We start from the raw sequence: 16,854 nt of genomic DNA, 5'->3' as shown, positions 1-16,854 counted from the left end.
GTGCCCTCTAGCGGACTTCTCCAGAGGTCCCACTAAATCCATAGCAATCTGCTCAAACGGCATTTCAATAATAGGTAGTGGAATTAGTGGGCTTCTGAACCTTTTCACTGGCGCTCGTTCCTGGCAAACTGGACACCCAGTGCAGTGCCTTTCAATCTCTGCATGAAGACCTGGCCAATAAAACCGCTGAGATATGAGATCTTAGGTCTTCGATACTATAGTATTGAAATTACAGCGCATAATTGCAACTGTAAAAAATAAATAAACAGCAGCTGCACAACTAGCTTGTGCAGCTGCTGTTTATTTATTTTTTACAGTTGCAATTAGCTATCTAATTACCTACACAGGGCAGCAGTGTGGTTAGGGCTCTGGACTCCTGACCAGAGGGTCATGGGTTCAATCCCTGGTGGGGGGACACTGCTGTTGTACCCTTGAGCAAGGTACTTTACCTAGATTGCTCAAGTAAAAACCCAACTGTATAAATGGGTAATTGTATGAAAAAAATAATGTGTAAAAATAATGTGATATCTTATAACAATTGTAAGTCTCCCTGGAAAAGGGTGTCCGCTAAGAAATAAATAATAATAATAATAATAATAATAATAATAATAATAATAATAATAATAATAATAAAACCTAGCTGTGACCCTATCCTTTGTTTTCTCAATGCCCAAGTATCCCCCCAATATATGATCATGCGCTAAATCCAATACTGTAAAAGGGATTTCAGGGTTTACAGGCACCCCATTTATCATTACCACATTCTCACGAGCAAACTGCAGAGTTCGGTCATTCAGTTGAGCAGTACCGAATTTTTCCTATGGTAAGTTCAAGCCAATTAACCCTCCATCTTCTATGTTATCGGTAGAGGATGGTCCAGGGCTACTTCCTGGCCCCTGTTCATCCCCTACCATCACTACTACCGGATTGGGGTGAACTTTATTTATATCCCAGTCATACTCATTTTCCGGGCAACTGTCAGGGTTCCCCTCAGTTATAACTGAATCTGAAAATGGAAATAAGGCTGCTAGCTCCTCCCCCTGGGCCTCACTTTGTTTTCTGGCATGTCCAATTTGCCAGTTGGATCCCATAACTTAAAAAAATTGGGAAAGTCACGTCCCAGTATTACCTCATAGGGTAATTTGGCAACCACCCCTACCCTACAGCTGACAGGGCCACCACTAGAATCAATGTAAAGGTTGGCTGTAGGATATTGGTGAGTGTCCCCATGTATACAGGTGATACTGACACTATGAGTCTGGTCCAATCTATTTGCCTCCACTAAATGGGTGGAGACTAGCGTAACCATACTCTCCCCTGCCTCCAGAGCCCGCTCCTTCCCCAAATTACAGTTTCATATCTTTATGTTTGAAGCCTGAAATGTGGCAAAAGGTCGCAAAGTTCAAGGGGGCCGAATCTCCCTCCATAAAAAAGCCCTTACTGCACATAAATTGAGTTCACAATTTACTAATGTAATCAAACAGATATGTCAGTCTCTTACACTTTACACAACGTGAACATCCACATGAATTATATTGTTTCTATTGTTATTAATTCATCCCTAGGCTTCATATTTTCCAAAGTAGGAATGGAGCTCCGCTGTCAATGCATCAATAGAGAATCCAGATTCATGAAGCCAAAACAGATCAAGAATATCGAGCTCATTCCAAAAGGGCTGCACTGTGCTCAGGTAGAGGTCATGTAAGTAGATAAAAAAAAAATCTTGATAGTCAAGGGTGCAACATTTACATGCACCTCATGACACTCTGTGTCAGAGGGACACTAAAACTGGTTATAAGGACTTTAATGGAGAACACAGACTATGGCGAGAAATACAAAACATTTTCTTTGGCTGTTAATGTAATTAGAAGTAAAACAGAATCAAAGATCGTAAATAACAGTGTAATTAAATGAGGAGAAAACAGCAACCTCCAGAAAAGAAAGATTAAAAACCCGACAGTGGGTTGGGTAGTAGGACCTGTCTATGCTTCTGGTGAGCACGTGTCTAAAAATGTTGTTTCTCTTTTTATTAAAGCAACACTGTGCCTTTAAGAAGGGAGTTGTACAGTACCTGCACATGTATTGCCATATACAGTATACTAGAAGGAACACGTTACCAGTGCAGTCCAGTGGCATCCGTTAGTGCCATGTGTGCCAAAAAAAATCCATAAGTTACTTATAAAAAGTAATCCATGAAAAAGGAACCATTACAGCCATAAATTACTGAAACCTGTAATTATTATAATGTGTTTATTTAGCAGATGCCTTTATCCAAGGCGACTATGCATCAGCTGCAGAGTCACTTACAACAACACCTCATCTGAAAGACAGAGCACAAGGTGGTTAAGTGACTTGTTCAGGGTCACACAGTGAGTCAATGAGTGAGCCAGGATTTGAACCGAGGACCTCCTGGTTACAAGCCCCTTTTCTTTAACCAAGGACCACACAGCCTCCTTGTATGTAAAGCATTACACCCCAACACTGCTGATATTACATATGCTATGTACCATGTTTACCTTCTCCAGACCAAATTAGTAAAAAGTATTGACAGGTACAACAGAACAGTGAAATAATGTCTCCACATAACTAAAATCTGTATTTTCTTTTAAGTGTTTCCTTAAAATCTGGTCATCACATCTGCTTGGATCCTTCTGCTGCATGGGTGAAGATAGTTATACAGAAAATTTTAAAGAGGTAACATATTTCATTATACCAATGGGCCACATTACCAATACAATTTCCATAAGGAAGGACTCTCAAAAACAATCAAATAGTGTCTGAAACCAGTTTTAATGCAATCCTTGTCAATTTCGAAGAATCTGTTTCTGTTTCCACTCGTTGAAGGATATCCATGGAGCGACACACCCCTGATGCAATGCATTTCTTCATTGTAATGTATGGCAGTTTTCCTATCATAGAGGTTGTTGTGTCTATCTATCTAGCTATTTGGCTCCAATTCAATTTGTTTTGAAACTATTCTTGTCTTGTCATAGCCTACTTTTAAAACGTCTTAACTGATAATACATATGCTATATTCATGTATTTAAAGCAATAGATGGAAATTGATATTAAAAAAAAAAGATTTACATTTTTTGTTGCAGTTCGCAGCACAGAAATTGAGTCATGGACATGTAAATGAAAATGAAGATGAATTCAAACTGGAATGGTCAACAGAACCTCTGTAATGTAATGGATATTTGGATTGACAGATGCAGTACTAATGAGTGGAAGTACAGACTCAGGGAACACATGGAAAACTCAGTTGTATTTCTGTAAGGAGAATCCGCCCACTAATCAACACATCATATCCAAGCACCATAAAAACTCTGTGTGGCTTGCATTCATGTCGCTTCTGTTTTGTTTAGCCTCCTCCTCCCCTGCCACCACCTTGCAGTGTGCTTTGTCTGTGGCCCTACGAGCCACTTCCTATCCGCGGCACTAGACTACATGATGTCATTGTGTTGTCGCTAGTCGGCCAACATTGCAGATAGCTGTCAGCACCCACGGACAAGGTCTCCAGCCAAATTCATTATCATCATTAATTCATCTGTTCAATTGCATTTTAATTGGTTATTCTCTGAATTGGTTATTCTCTAAATTGGTTATTCTCTTCCTGAATTTTGTTTAAAATGTAAAAGAAAAAAAGAAAAAAAATGACACTGTGTATTATAAACTGTGCTATTTTGCCTTTACGAAAGTGTTATGAATGCTACACAGTACCCAATTTAAATAAAGCATTTCTGCCATTTGTTCCTCATTTCTAACATTTTCTTTTTCAGAAAAAAGCCTTATAAATATTAGGCCTTATAAATGTGCCCTTTATGTTTTATACTGTAACTTATTACAATGTGTAGTGGTGTAGGTGTAGAGTCCAATAGGGTTTTTAAAAAAGTTTTATTGTTACCCACAAATTGTGTATGACATAACATATTGCTGCTGCACTATCTGAAAGTGCATGGTACAGTATTTGGCTTTAAGGGAGTTTCTGCTGAAATTACTTCTGTAAAAAATAAAAAAATTATTAATCATTAATAATGAAAATGGTAAAAGAGTAAATATTGTTATACATATGTATGGTGATTGCTGTTTTATGATACTTTACACAGGTTATTGATTATTATTTATTATTTATTTCTTAGCAGACGCCCTTATCTAGGGCAACTTACAGTTGTAAACAAAAAATAAATTTCAAGAATCACAGTACAAGTATTAGTACAATTAAGAGCAAGATAAAATACAATGACTTTGGTTCTAGTAAGTACAAGTATATGACAAAATACGATTCAATAATGGAGCAGATAACAGTGTCAGTGATAGTTACATCAGGATACGATTAAATGCAAAATACTACAGACTGAATAACACTTGTGACAGATTACAGTACAGTACTGTGTAAAGTACAGGATTTAAAGATTACTATTCTGGATTATTTATGGTACAATATTCACACTGTTCCAAGTTGTTGTTTCTTGTAATAAATATTTAAAAACAATTATCAGGCAAATTTTCTGAAACTGTCTGTAAGAGATCAAGTTTAAACTACAAAAACTAAGCATTCAAGTACCACAGTGCCAAAAAGGCCAGTAGGTCATTGTCCACAAGTGTAGAAATGTGGCGACAGTTGAAATGCAGAGCTGAGATGAGTCATACATCACTAATTACACAATAAACAGCTCCTGGGCAATCATATGATGGACAATTTAATGAATTTAGATAACTTTCCAAACCAAACCATGATTACTGGAGTAGGGAACCACCAGAGCCATAGAGCCATTTTGCACTATTTACACTCATTCTAATAGCTTTTGTGACAGTTGTATTCTGGTGCTTGCTTGAATGTTGTTTTTGTAAAAGACCTTATGCAATTGATCAGATAATCAATCAATTTAGTAATTATCACAACAACCAGTCAGGTTACAGCTTGGGATCTTATACACCATCCACCTGAAATACATTACTGTGGTGGAGTGTCCCACCCCTATATATATATATATTTGTTCACTGTTTTATTATTATTTGTATTATTGTTTGCGGTGTGGATTTAAGTGCAGCGTATTTGTTATTGTTTTTGTGTTTTTAAAAATCTTGTGAGGATGCGTGACTGATCAGCTAGTGATTTATTTAGCTGGCTGACAGTCACGCATCCTTATTAAACCCGTGCAGACGGTGACCATCTCCCGAGTTAATTCATTGATTAATTGTTGCTAATCAGGAGATGGTCACTGTATGTAAACCTGCAGCTCTCTATCCTAGCGGAGAGTGTATTAGGAGAGAGCGGAGAGAGCGAGGAGAGAGAAAACTAAACTTAAAAATAACTGCTAAGCGTGCTGGTTTACACCAGCACGATACTTATTTGTTTATTTGTTTGGCCAACACACTTTTTTGTTTGGTGTTTGTTTAAATCGTTTGTTTGTTTTATCATTTAATAAATAACGCTGTAGTGCTGCAGTTTCACCACCATCCATTCCTTGTTTTGGTTCCTGTTTCTGGTCCATGACATCATCGCAGCAACAGTTCGGCCACAATTACTCATAATTACTCATCAGTGTACGTGCGTCTCTTTATGAAAGACCATACATGATGGAAAACATGGATTCGATTCATAGATGTCATCTGCAAATCCTACAGATTTGGACACATGACCCTGATGTCAGGTAGTTTCTGTCATCCCCAAGTAATTATTTCCACTCACCCTAAGAAAATGGCTTTTCCTTTATCTCCTGTGAAATGCTTTAATTATATCTTTTGTACACATTATTTGTGCTGATAGAAACAAAGGGTCAATAAGGATTTTTTTTTTAAATAACAGGATAACGACATTTCAGAAAAACTGATATCAGTCAGCATGTCTTTCATATATATGTCCATCTCCTTCTTTTTCTCCAGACGTATATTTTAGCAGATTTTTGCAGACCCCAGCCGCTTTTATCCACGCATATGTATATTACAGGACATCCGACTTTAATCAATCAATCAATCAATTTTTATTTTATATAGTGCCTTTCATAGAGAACCATCACAATGCGCTTTACAAGATGCAGGAATTCCATAAAAGAAGATACATATACTTTAAATACAGAGAAATGCTTAATATTATTATAGTTACATGATATCACATAATTTTTTTTTTTTACATACAATTACATTATTTTTTTTTACACATTATTATTTACATACAACAATCTATTTATACAGTTAGGTTTTTACTGGCGCAATCGAGGTAAAGCACCTTGCTCAAGGGTACAGCAGCAGTGTCCCCCACCTGGGATTGAACCCACAACTCTCCACTGAAGAGTCCAGAGCCCTAACCACTACATTAAATACAGTGGATAGTGCATAATGCATGATAGTAACATAATACATAAAATAGTAGCAGCAACACAGCAGCTAATAGCAGATATCAGGTTTAAAGAGCATGGAAACAAGAGAGAACAGGTGGGTGTTGAGAGTTGATTTAAAGCGACCGACTAGCATCACGCACCAAAGATGGGAGAGAGTTCCAGAGTCGGAGCCATGAAGCTAAACGAGCGTTCTCAAAGTGTGATGCACTTTTGCTTGCGGATAACAAGCAGCCCAGAGTCGGAGGACCTCAGCTTGCGGACAGGGACATAGCAGGTCAGCAGGTTGAGGAGGTACCCAGATAGCACACGACGTTGAGCCGACGTCGGCATATGGTTGGCATGGTTGGATAACAGCTACGGTCGGGGAGATGGACTATGACCAACTAAATGCCGACAGCTCCGGTATCCAGCTTGTTTTAATGTAATGACCAACTTTAAAATATCATATGTGTGTGTGTGTGTGTAAATAAAAAAATACATTTGATTATATTGGCAAAAAGTGTCCAGCTTCATTATTTCAGACTATCTCAAGAGAAAAAGCGTCTCCTCACAGATCTTTCTCAGACCAAAGACCGCCAGATAAGGTAGACTAATTTCACTGCCTTACATTTTTAAAATGTTTAAATTTACTGAAACGTATTTAATTGTGTAAAGTAGGTAGCTAATCCACAGGTTTATATCACCCGTACATATGTTTTAATCAATTAGAAGAGAAAGTTGGGGTAATAAATTATTCACTTTGAAGGTTTTTTCAAAATAACATTTTGTAATAAAAAAAAAATCTTTTAGAGTACATCTAGAATTCAACCCAAGACGTGTGTATCAGTTCCTGACCTGAATATTGGAATCCTCGGTCACTGAGAAGGAACATCAGACGTTTGTCGTTTACTCTTTTAAATGTTTCAGCTACTGTTTATTAATAAAATTGGTACTTGTTATTCCTTAACGCCTCGGCTGAGTGATTTGAATAAACCTAGGGTTACCACCTTTGAGATACGAAAATACCGGACGCCACATCCCCGCGCTTCTTTATTCAAAGGGCTGTCAAACTTAACAGCAGCGCGCATGCTCATACCAGAGAATACACAACGGTGAGCACACAAGAAAAACATAACGGTACAGCGTTTTGGTGGCTTACGTTGTTACTTCAATTCTTTCTGGTGCATTTACACACCGCTGTGTTATAGTATTTGAATTTTACTCATACAAGCACAACATGTTATATTAAATTGTTTATTGTAACACATTTTTTAAGAACATATCCAATAGATTAGAAAGAATTACCGGACATCTTCCAAAAAAACAGACAGGGGGAAAGTACATAAAAATACCGGACAGTTTGGTAAAATACCGGCGGGGTGGCAACCCTAAATATACCATCTTAACTGATGTCGTACTGGTGTGGGGAATCTGAATGATATTTATTGTGGTGTTTTGGTAATTATATGTGGGGGTGAGATGTAGTGAAAATATTTAAAAAAAAAAAAAAAAAGAAAAATTATTTTGTGCATTAGTGTGTGTGTAGTATATATATATATATATATATATATATATATATATATATATATATATATATATATATATATATATATATATATATATATATATTGATGCACAAAAGAAATGCAACACTCAGGCCTAATGGATTTAATCAAATGTTTTAAACAGCGATATCAAACAAAATCACAGAAAATGTGAACAAAAATACAGATCAAAGAAAAGTTTTCAGTATAAAATGTGACACACTGTCAAAATGAAAACATTACAAAGTTAGTATTGGGTATGACCTCCCTGAGCATTAACACAATCCTGGCAGCGCTGATGCATAGACCTTATCAGCCTCTGGTTAGACTGTTCTGCTCTTCCTTGCAGCTGCAGCCAGCTGGCGAAGGTTGGCTGATCGCGGTTGCCCCATTGGTTGGCCTGAACAACGCAACCGTCAGCATAACGGTCTTTGGCCGGTGTGGTGACCCTCTGCCTTCCAGGACGTGGCCTGTCCCTCACAGAGCCGGTTTCCTGGTTTCTCTGGACTAGTCTGCTGATTGTTGACGCAGAACATCTCATTCTCTGGACTTTTTCTCACAGACAGTCTGCCTTCAATCATGCCGATAGCAACCAGGTGATCTTCATTACTCAAGCGGGGCATGGTCGTATCTTTCACTGTTCTTGCGTTAATTTAAAATCATATCTATTCGAATGGCAATTTTATACAGATCCTTAACTCATTTTGGCAATTAAAGCAAATAACACTGATCATCTGGTATTTTTATGAAATCACATGACTTGAGCTTAGTATTTTTTTTGTTATCCCAAGGAACAATATACTACTCAAACAATCAACGAGAGAGAACCTGTGCGAGACTGAGTTATTGATACCTGTGAGTTTTGACCTGGACTGTTCTGATTACCCAATTTGTGGCCTGTCCCTGTTTTGTGTGGATAACCGGGTACGTGTACCTGACCCTTTCCTGTTTACTTACCTGTTCTTGGAACAGTGTAATAATAAACCAGCTGCCCTGATTTACACTGAACTTTGTTGTGTGTGAACGTATTTGTACATGTCTCTCCTGCTTTATATGTGCACAAGTTTAGACCGACCTTTTTGTCACAATGTATATAATGGCAGGATTTGAGCCCTAACTAGTCATACTTTCACTCCAACTACATAACTGCTATGCTACACAGATTCACATCTTTCACCAGACTAGGCTACTATTTACATTTACCCTATCCAAACAGCAATACATTGGCTCGGTATAGGTTGAACAATTTTGCTATTCCTGTAAAATGTGTGCGTTAAAGTAAAAAAAAAAGTGATATCTGAAACAAAAACACATTGGAAATGTGAAAAACTGCCAAGTTATCAAAGGTACTCAGCCATTTAAAGTAGAGATATCAAAAACACAAGCCATGTTTCAAGAAACCATTGGGGCAACCTTGCCCAGCACAAAGCAAATAGGCCCCACCGCTTTTACAGTTGTGCCTATTTTGTTTCCAATTGTTTCTTCTAACGTAGCTTGTGTTTTTGATTAAAGTTAGAAGAAACAATTGGGGCAACCTTGACCCCCATTGGTTTTACAGTTGTGCCTATTTCATTATTTATTTCTTAGCTGATGCCCTTATCCGGGGCGACTTACAATTGTTACAAGATATCACCTTATTTTTACATACAATTACCCATTTATACAGTTGGGTTTTTACTGGAGCAATCTAGGTAAAGTACCTTTCTCAAGGGTACAGCAGCAGTGTCCCCACCGGGGATTGAACCCACGACCCTCCGGTCAAGAGTCCAGAGCCCTAACCACTACTCCACACTGCTACCCTATTTGTTCTGTGCTGGGCAAGGTTGTCCCAATGGTTTCTTGAAACTTGGCTTGTGTGTTTGATATCTATTTTAAATGGCTGGGCACTTCTGATGACTTGGGAACTTTTCACATTTCCAATGTGTGTTTGTTTCAGATTTAAAATACATTGAACTGTAAATGTGTGTGTGTGTGATTTTATTGTATTGTTTTTAAACCCGACACCTCCTTATGTCAGCCAAACATGTCCGGTTTAGCGAGGGGCTACTGTGTAATTATGAAAAGCTTTTTGGGGTTGAAGGTTGGGGTCCCACTATAGAATCTGATGGAATTAAACTGCCTTTCATAGGGCTCTGGACTCTTGCCCGGAGGGTCGTGGGTTCAATCCCAGGTGGGGGACACTGCTGCTGTACCCTTCAGCAAGGTACTTTACCTAGATTGCTCCAGTAAAAACCCAACTGTATAAATGGGTAATTGTATGTAAAAATAATGTGATATGTTGTAACAATTCTAAGTCGCCCCTGATAAGGGCATCTGCTAAGAAATAAATAATATATATAATATTACATACTGCTCTTTTCAAGGGTACATCTACAAAAAAAACCTTATACTATGGATATAGATTGTATCACAGATATGTTCAGTAATGAAAGGGATTCATTATATGCATTTCACAAAAAAACAAGTAGCATTACTAATAAGCACGTGGAATCATGTGTTGGATTTACGGAGGAGCTGCTGTGGCTCAGTAGTTCCCCTTTCACTTTTCTTTTTAACCACTCAGCTGGCACAACTTTGACTCCTGTACTTCATCCCATGCATTACTTACAACAATACAATCACAGTAAATCTACAAATTATTTTGGGCCACGCTACAAGACTATAGAAAGAGTTTATTTAATTTTTAAATGTCCTCGATCTTTGCCTTAATTCTTGGACTTTGATATGTCCATCTCTCACTAAACAGCAACCACCCATGTACTGTATTCTGCACAAGCTAAATCACATTTTCATCATACCCATTAATACATGATTGTTTTTTGTGAATTTCCAAAACAATCCATAGGGGGTTTCAGACTCTAAGTGCTGCACATGACTTATCAGGAGGCCACAGTGTTAATATAAAGGAAGGATGCAATAGTATGAACACCAAAAACATTCATCCCTCCATGAACATTGGGTGACAAGAAGAACAACAGCAAAAAGCAGATCTGACAGGAATCTGGACATGAATCCTCGATGCCTTTTGGCTGTACTATGCCTTTCCTTCCTTCTGACAGAAAGTAAGAACATTACATTTTTAAAAATGTATGTATTTCAGACTTTAACCTCAAACAAAGGGGTTTCGATAAAAAAAAAAGAATACTGCTCGTTTACTGTAGCGTATTGTTTATTTCTGAAGGGGAAATTGATAAAGCCTTATCAAGCGGAAATATTTAGACATATTCAGCCAAACTGAACGCACCATATTTGTACTTCTTTTAAATTGTTGAATCCTTTTTGTTTTCCAATACAGGAGTTTATTCTAAAGCTGGGATGTTTGTGGTTGACACACTGTATCTATTCTAAAGAAAAGGTGCACATACTTTTTGCAAAATTGGTGTACCGATTAATGCCACAGTCCTTCAGTAGCAGTCACTTGATTGGTTCCCTCACTTGAACAGGAATAGTACTGTCACACAAGGAGACATCAGCTCCAGTTATCTGATTTGGGGCATCATATTCACACTACGGGACCTATTTTGGAGCAAGGCAAAACGCAATATGGGCAAACGGGGGAAAAAATGATGGTTTCTTGCTAGAATCACATAATTTAAACAAGGAGCAGTTGAATTATCACTCTGAGTAGTATTTTATTTTTGATATATTCAATTATGTTTAATTATGGGCTTCATCTCAACTTGTTTTGTTTTTACAATGGCAATACATAACAGTATACCTGTATGACCTTTTAAGTATTTTATAGGTGAATGTTATTCAATATTTAGAATACCTTTGGTTTGGTACATATTACTTCTATATTTACATGTTCCCTTATGTCCTCAAAGAGGCTGATTTGATCAGATATCTCATCAGGATTAGCCACACCTAGAATATTTAAAGCATTTTATTACAGCACTGAGCTGGGGGATAATAATAAAAAAAAAAAGTTGTGGGTTATCCCGACAAGGTGTAGGTCTGAGTTTTATTTTTATTTATTTTCCTTCCTGTTTTCATTAGACTGGCTAATTAACATTAATTTATTTTTACCATAACATATGTACATTTTTCTTTCAGCTGGGGCAGTGATAGGTATGGGGGTTCCTCTGCACTGCCATTGTATTAATTATGAACGCAGGATGGTCCCTTTAAAAATGATAACGAAAATAGATCTCATCCCCAGAGGATCACACTGCAGCATTGTGCAGGTCATGTATGTATTCCAAACAATATTTATATTTTCAAGTAACAGGACTTTTATTTTTATTAAACCTACTGTATATATATTTTGGTTCAAGATTAAATTTACAGTATCATTCACGCCTTCATGTGCAGTGTCTGTTGTAAACTTATAATCCCTTAAAAAGCCTTGCCCCTCATAATAACAGCTGTGTCTTATATTGAAAAATACTTAAATGGGGTGATTTACAGTCCATGTAAGTATAATAAATGAGCTTTAGTCTGCTGTTTTGAGTGGAGATATCTTTACCAGATCTGTATGCAAGTCTACAAAATGTATATCTATATCGTAGGTGAGAATTAAAACAAAATAATCAATTATAGCTCAATATAAATATATTTTCTGTTTATTTATATTGTGTATTCATGCCAAAATAAAAGCCTATATTTATAACCTTTATTTTTTAGTGCCAAATTGAAATCTGGGCACCAGATTTGTTTGAATCTTCGTGCACCCTGGGTGAAGAAATTCATTAAGAAACGGTATGTCTGCCTTACCTCCTATATTTATTAATGTTTCACAAAGCATGGGTTGCATAGTCCTAGCAACCATATCTTAAAGTATATTTATTGCCACACAATACTGTACAGCAAATCTTATAAAGCAAAGACCACACATTTTTCCAGATTGCATGACACTATAAATGCATAAACACTGCTTGTTATATCAGATGGTGTTTCTGAAGGGATTTTTTGTCTAGATGTATAGATTGTTCTAGAAAATATGCTGCATTGCCCCCATACTTTTTTTTATAGATTATTTTTCATTTTTTATTTTTTTATTTTTTAAATAAAATATAAATGATGGCTGAGTAGTCCATTGGTTAGTTCAATGGTTTCCATGGAAAAATAAAAATGTCTCATTTTTTTCATACTATTTTGGTATTACCTTTCGAGTAATTTAGGTTTCCGTGTGTACTTTTGTTTTAGAGAGAGAAATGATCCTTCCAAATGAAAATTACCAAATTAATATTGAAATTCGGGAGGGTATATTTAAATGTTTCTGTCTGTCTTCCGATTTGGCTACTCATATCATGCAGCTTTCTTAAAATAAGTTTTAGCTTGTGCAACACAGTGCTAAAGATCAGTCTATTAATTTTCCAGAAAAACACCACACAGACCTATTGTTTTTTTGTTTTTTTTTGTAAATTCAGATTCTGGGGAGGGGGGGGAGGGTGTAAGTGCCCCCCCTTGCACCTACCTGCGGACGCCCTACAGCCTACTCCAAAAACACATCTGTCACTCTGCCAAGACTGTCAGGAGGGCATGGCCCGGAGACAGACACTGTACTGCAAAAAAATGCATAGGCGTCATTTTTAAATGCATGGGTTTTGTTTATAATATACAGAAACGTAACGTATTATAGCAGGTTTTAAAGGTCATTTATTTGTCTGTTACAAAATTATAATTATACCCCAAGCAATATTTTAGTAATATTTCTTAGGGGTCCAAGTCATAATAACAAAGTTTTACACATTAATAATTTGTAAAGAATGTTATTCTAAAACATTGAACTAATGCATTTGCCACTGCAAAAAAAAATAAAAAAAAAAAAAGATAATGTGAATATACATATGTAGCGTGCACGGGGGAAGGCAGCAGTAGGGCTGGGAGGTGACGTAATCACACACAAAGACATAAGCCTGATATACGCTCCTTGCAAAGGAGCCGGCTCTTAAAAAAAGAACAGTGCTATGAAAAAAGGATGGGGGATGAAATACCCCTCAGATGTATTATGTAACAGGCACTATGAGTACTAATGATGTACTTGGCCATTTTAATCTCCCTAGCATTCTCTGAAATCATCACCATACTTTCCAGACCTTTTTCCAAATTCAGGTGAATACTTTCTTAAAAATCAGGTAGAATTATTTAATTTAAAAAATCAGGTTAAAATCAGATGGATTTTGTATATCTAATCAAGAAAAGATATATTCGGGTAGAAATCGGGTTTTATTTAGAAAGAAATAAACAAATGCTTAAGCACACAGTGTTGACAACAAAGTTGTCATCAACAGTTTAAATCCCCAACATATGTATATTTCCACACATTGGGGTATGCACACTTTTGACGACATCGCTCTCTCTCTCACACACACACACACACACACACACATACTGTATATGGAGGCATTTCTCCATTCCAATCAAGTTTTATTTTGTAGTTGAGTTGCAAGTATGATTGCATACAAAACAACTTTACTCCATACTGTTTTACAAAGAGAAACTATCGACTGTTACATCTAAATGCTCTTGGCTTAAACACACATTCATAAAACAAATAACTGGGAAGAAAAGTGTGCAAAAAAGCAAAAACCTTAAAGCTACATTGCTGTAATTTTGATAAATATATATATATATATATATATATTACAGACAACTGTGCCTGCGTTTATTCATATACAATATGTGCCTATTTGTAATATTTATCAACTATGTAATTTATGGCGAACACTGTTTTTTCCCTTCAAATTCATGTGCAGCAATGGTCGATTTGAATATTTCAGCTAGTTTCTCCACCACACCAAAGAAAATAATTATTACTTCTGTGAAAGAATCACACTCACTTCGTTCGTTGCCCCTTTAAAAACACGACCCAACACAGAAATGGATTTTTGAAAGCGCGGTTGCGCAATTTTTTTTAATAAACACAGAAACAAAAATAAACAAAACAAACACCTAGCTCTCTTTGAGCACTAACTAAAACAAAACAGGAACCTAAACTCAAACAGGACAGCTAAGCTGTTTACCTGTACAAACAAACAAAACAAAACAAAACACACAAAAAAGGCTTCACACTACCTTTTCTTTTAATTACAGCTGTACCCACACCAGCACAGTCGGGCTTCTGCCCTCTTCAGCAGCCGCCTTGAGCAGACTGACTGCTTTCCTTTTAAACCCTGCACCTGGCTCTAATTTTCAATAATAGCCAGGTGCAGGTACTGATTAAACAATAAAACAATTAAACAATTAACAAAACAAAAGTGTGCCTTCCGCACATGTTTTTTCTGCAGGGAGGTTTTAACCCCCTCCCTGCTGTCTCACACTTCATAATAATGAGAATTACTCCATTCCGCTGTTTTCATGTTGCACTGCTAAAGTCTTCTCTCGTTGATCAACGAATGAGCACTGACACAAAGCGAAATGGGCGGAGATTTGTGACTCATGCCAAAATGAAATCTGATCAGAATGAAAGCTTGGCCAATCAACATGCAGTGATTATACTGACATTAATGGTGGCCAATAGCAGCTAACAGAAACAGAAGCAGTATGAGGAAACAGAATGCAAACAGCACGAACTGTGCTGAATGGAAGCACGTTTGAGAAACGTTGAACAAGTGGATGGAATGCATCCACGTTGGATGAAAAGCAGATTAAATAAATCCCGGTACCTAGTACCAGCATCAAAATAAGTCCCGGTACCCAATACCAATGAGTTTCCATGCAAAAAAAAAATAGCATGAAGACAATGTACCTGTCATTCCATGTTCGCACTTCCTATAGCGTGAGAAATGTGTGTGATCTGTGTATGTTATGTCACATTATCATGGCAATGCAGAGATAATCTGAAGTTTCTAAAATGCATGGAAACTTCACGGATGTGTTTAATTCAGCTCCCTATTGGTTCCATTTATGGTAGCAATTTATATTGTCCCTAAATAATTTCTACCAATAATAAAATACCATTAAATTTTGCTTTCCCTATTGATTGACATTGTTTTAGACAATAACAGCTTTGACCCAGAAGGCACTGCTAGGTAAAATGACCCAGGAAGTGGATGTGTAACAGATTACCTGAGAGCAAGGCCATTTTCTTTAACCTTGCATAGGACCAGATGCTTTGACACGTTTCTTTCACAGTGGAGACTCATGTAGCAAACGAAGTTAAAAGGGTGTGATGCATTAGAATCATTTGATTGGTTACAATCACTTTAAACAACTGCATATTTTATATCACTTCCACCATAACATAACAAGTCTCTGATGAATTATACTTTTTTTCTTTTTTTTTTAGATCCAAAAATCTCCAACGACAATGAAAAGACAAAAGAAGCTGCAGCTTTCAAGAGAACACTGACTAAGAACAAGTTGATGGTTGTTTATTTATAGCAATGTGAACACCTTGTCTTTATTATCTATATGCTAAGTTAAAACATTACTATTATGTGACGGTAAGACAGACATATTAAGGGTAATAACCTATTTTTCTGAAGTCATGTAAAAAAAAATTCTGGTAGTTTTTTGTATCCTTTTGCATTATATTTAGATTAGATCATATTTGTATATATTTAATGTTATATGTATATTTAAATATAAACAATTTATTGTAAAGTAATAAAAAAAACTACATGTGATATATATAATAAAAGCAATTTAGAATGTAAAGTGGTCTTTATACAGTAATATACAGAAATGTATGTTTGCACATACAGTTGTAGTCAAAAGTTTATATACTCCAATGGAAATTTATAATTTCTAGAGATTTCAAACAATTTTAGGAAAAATCTTTTGTAGTAAAATTTGTGCTTTTGGGGATTGAAAAAAAAAATGTTACGAGAAATAGATTTATTTTCAGCAATTTATTTTGCAAAACTCCACCTTTAGCAATAACCTCTTTTAAACGATTAGGATATTTGTCAATGAGCTTTTGGCATGATTCGTTAGTGATTTTTGACCTTCAATGCAAAATTGCTCCAGCTCATTCAAATTCTGAGGACTTATCTTGTGCACAGCCTTCTTCAACTCATACCAAAGATTCTCGGATTTAGATC

The 16,854-nt window shown here is 36.5% G+C and overlaps 1 protein-coding gene across 1 annotated transcript; it reads left to right on the top strand.

The window, feature by feature from the left end:
• The first annotated feature begins 10,817 nt into the window (after positions 1 to 10,817).
• LOC117421523 (interleukin-8-like) lies at positions 10,818 to 16,468 on the top strand. Its single transcript, XM_034036031.3, has 4 exons — positions 10,818 to 10,926; positions 11,921 to 12,056; positions 12,491 to 12,565; positions 16,098 to 16,468. Exons 1-4 carry the CDS (start codon positions 10,872 to 10,874, stop codon positions 16,120 to 16,122), a joined length of 291 nt encoding a protein of 96 aa, XP_033891922.1. The 5' UTR covers positions 10,818 to 10,871; the 3' UTR covers positions 16,123 to 16,468.
• Positions 16,469 to 16,854: the final 386 nt, after the last annotated feature.

The sequence above is a fragment of the Acipenser ruthenus genome, chromosome 1 (genome assembly GCF_902713425.1).
Source record: "Acipenser ruthenus chromosome 1, fAciRut3.2 maternal haplotype, whole genome shotgun sequence".
Taxonomy (NCBI): Eukaryota; Metazoa; Chordata; class Actinopteri; order Acipenseriformes; family Acipenseridae; genus Acipenser; species Acipenser ruthenus.
The sequence above is the reverse complement of the archived record's forward strand: the minus strand, read 5'-3'. Positions and strand labels throughout refer to the sequence as shown.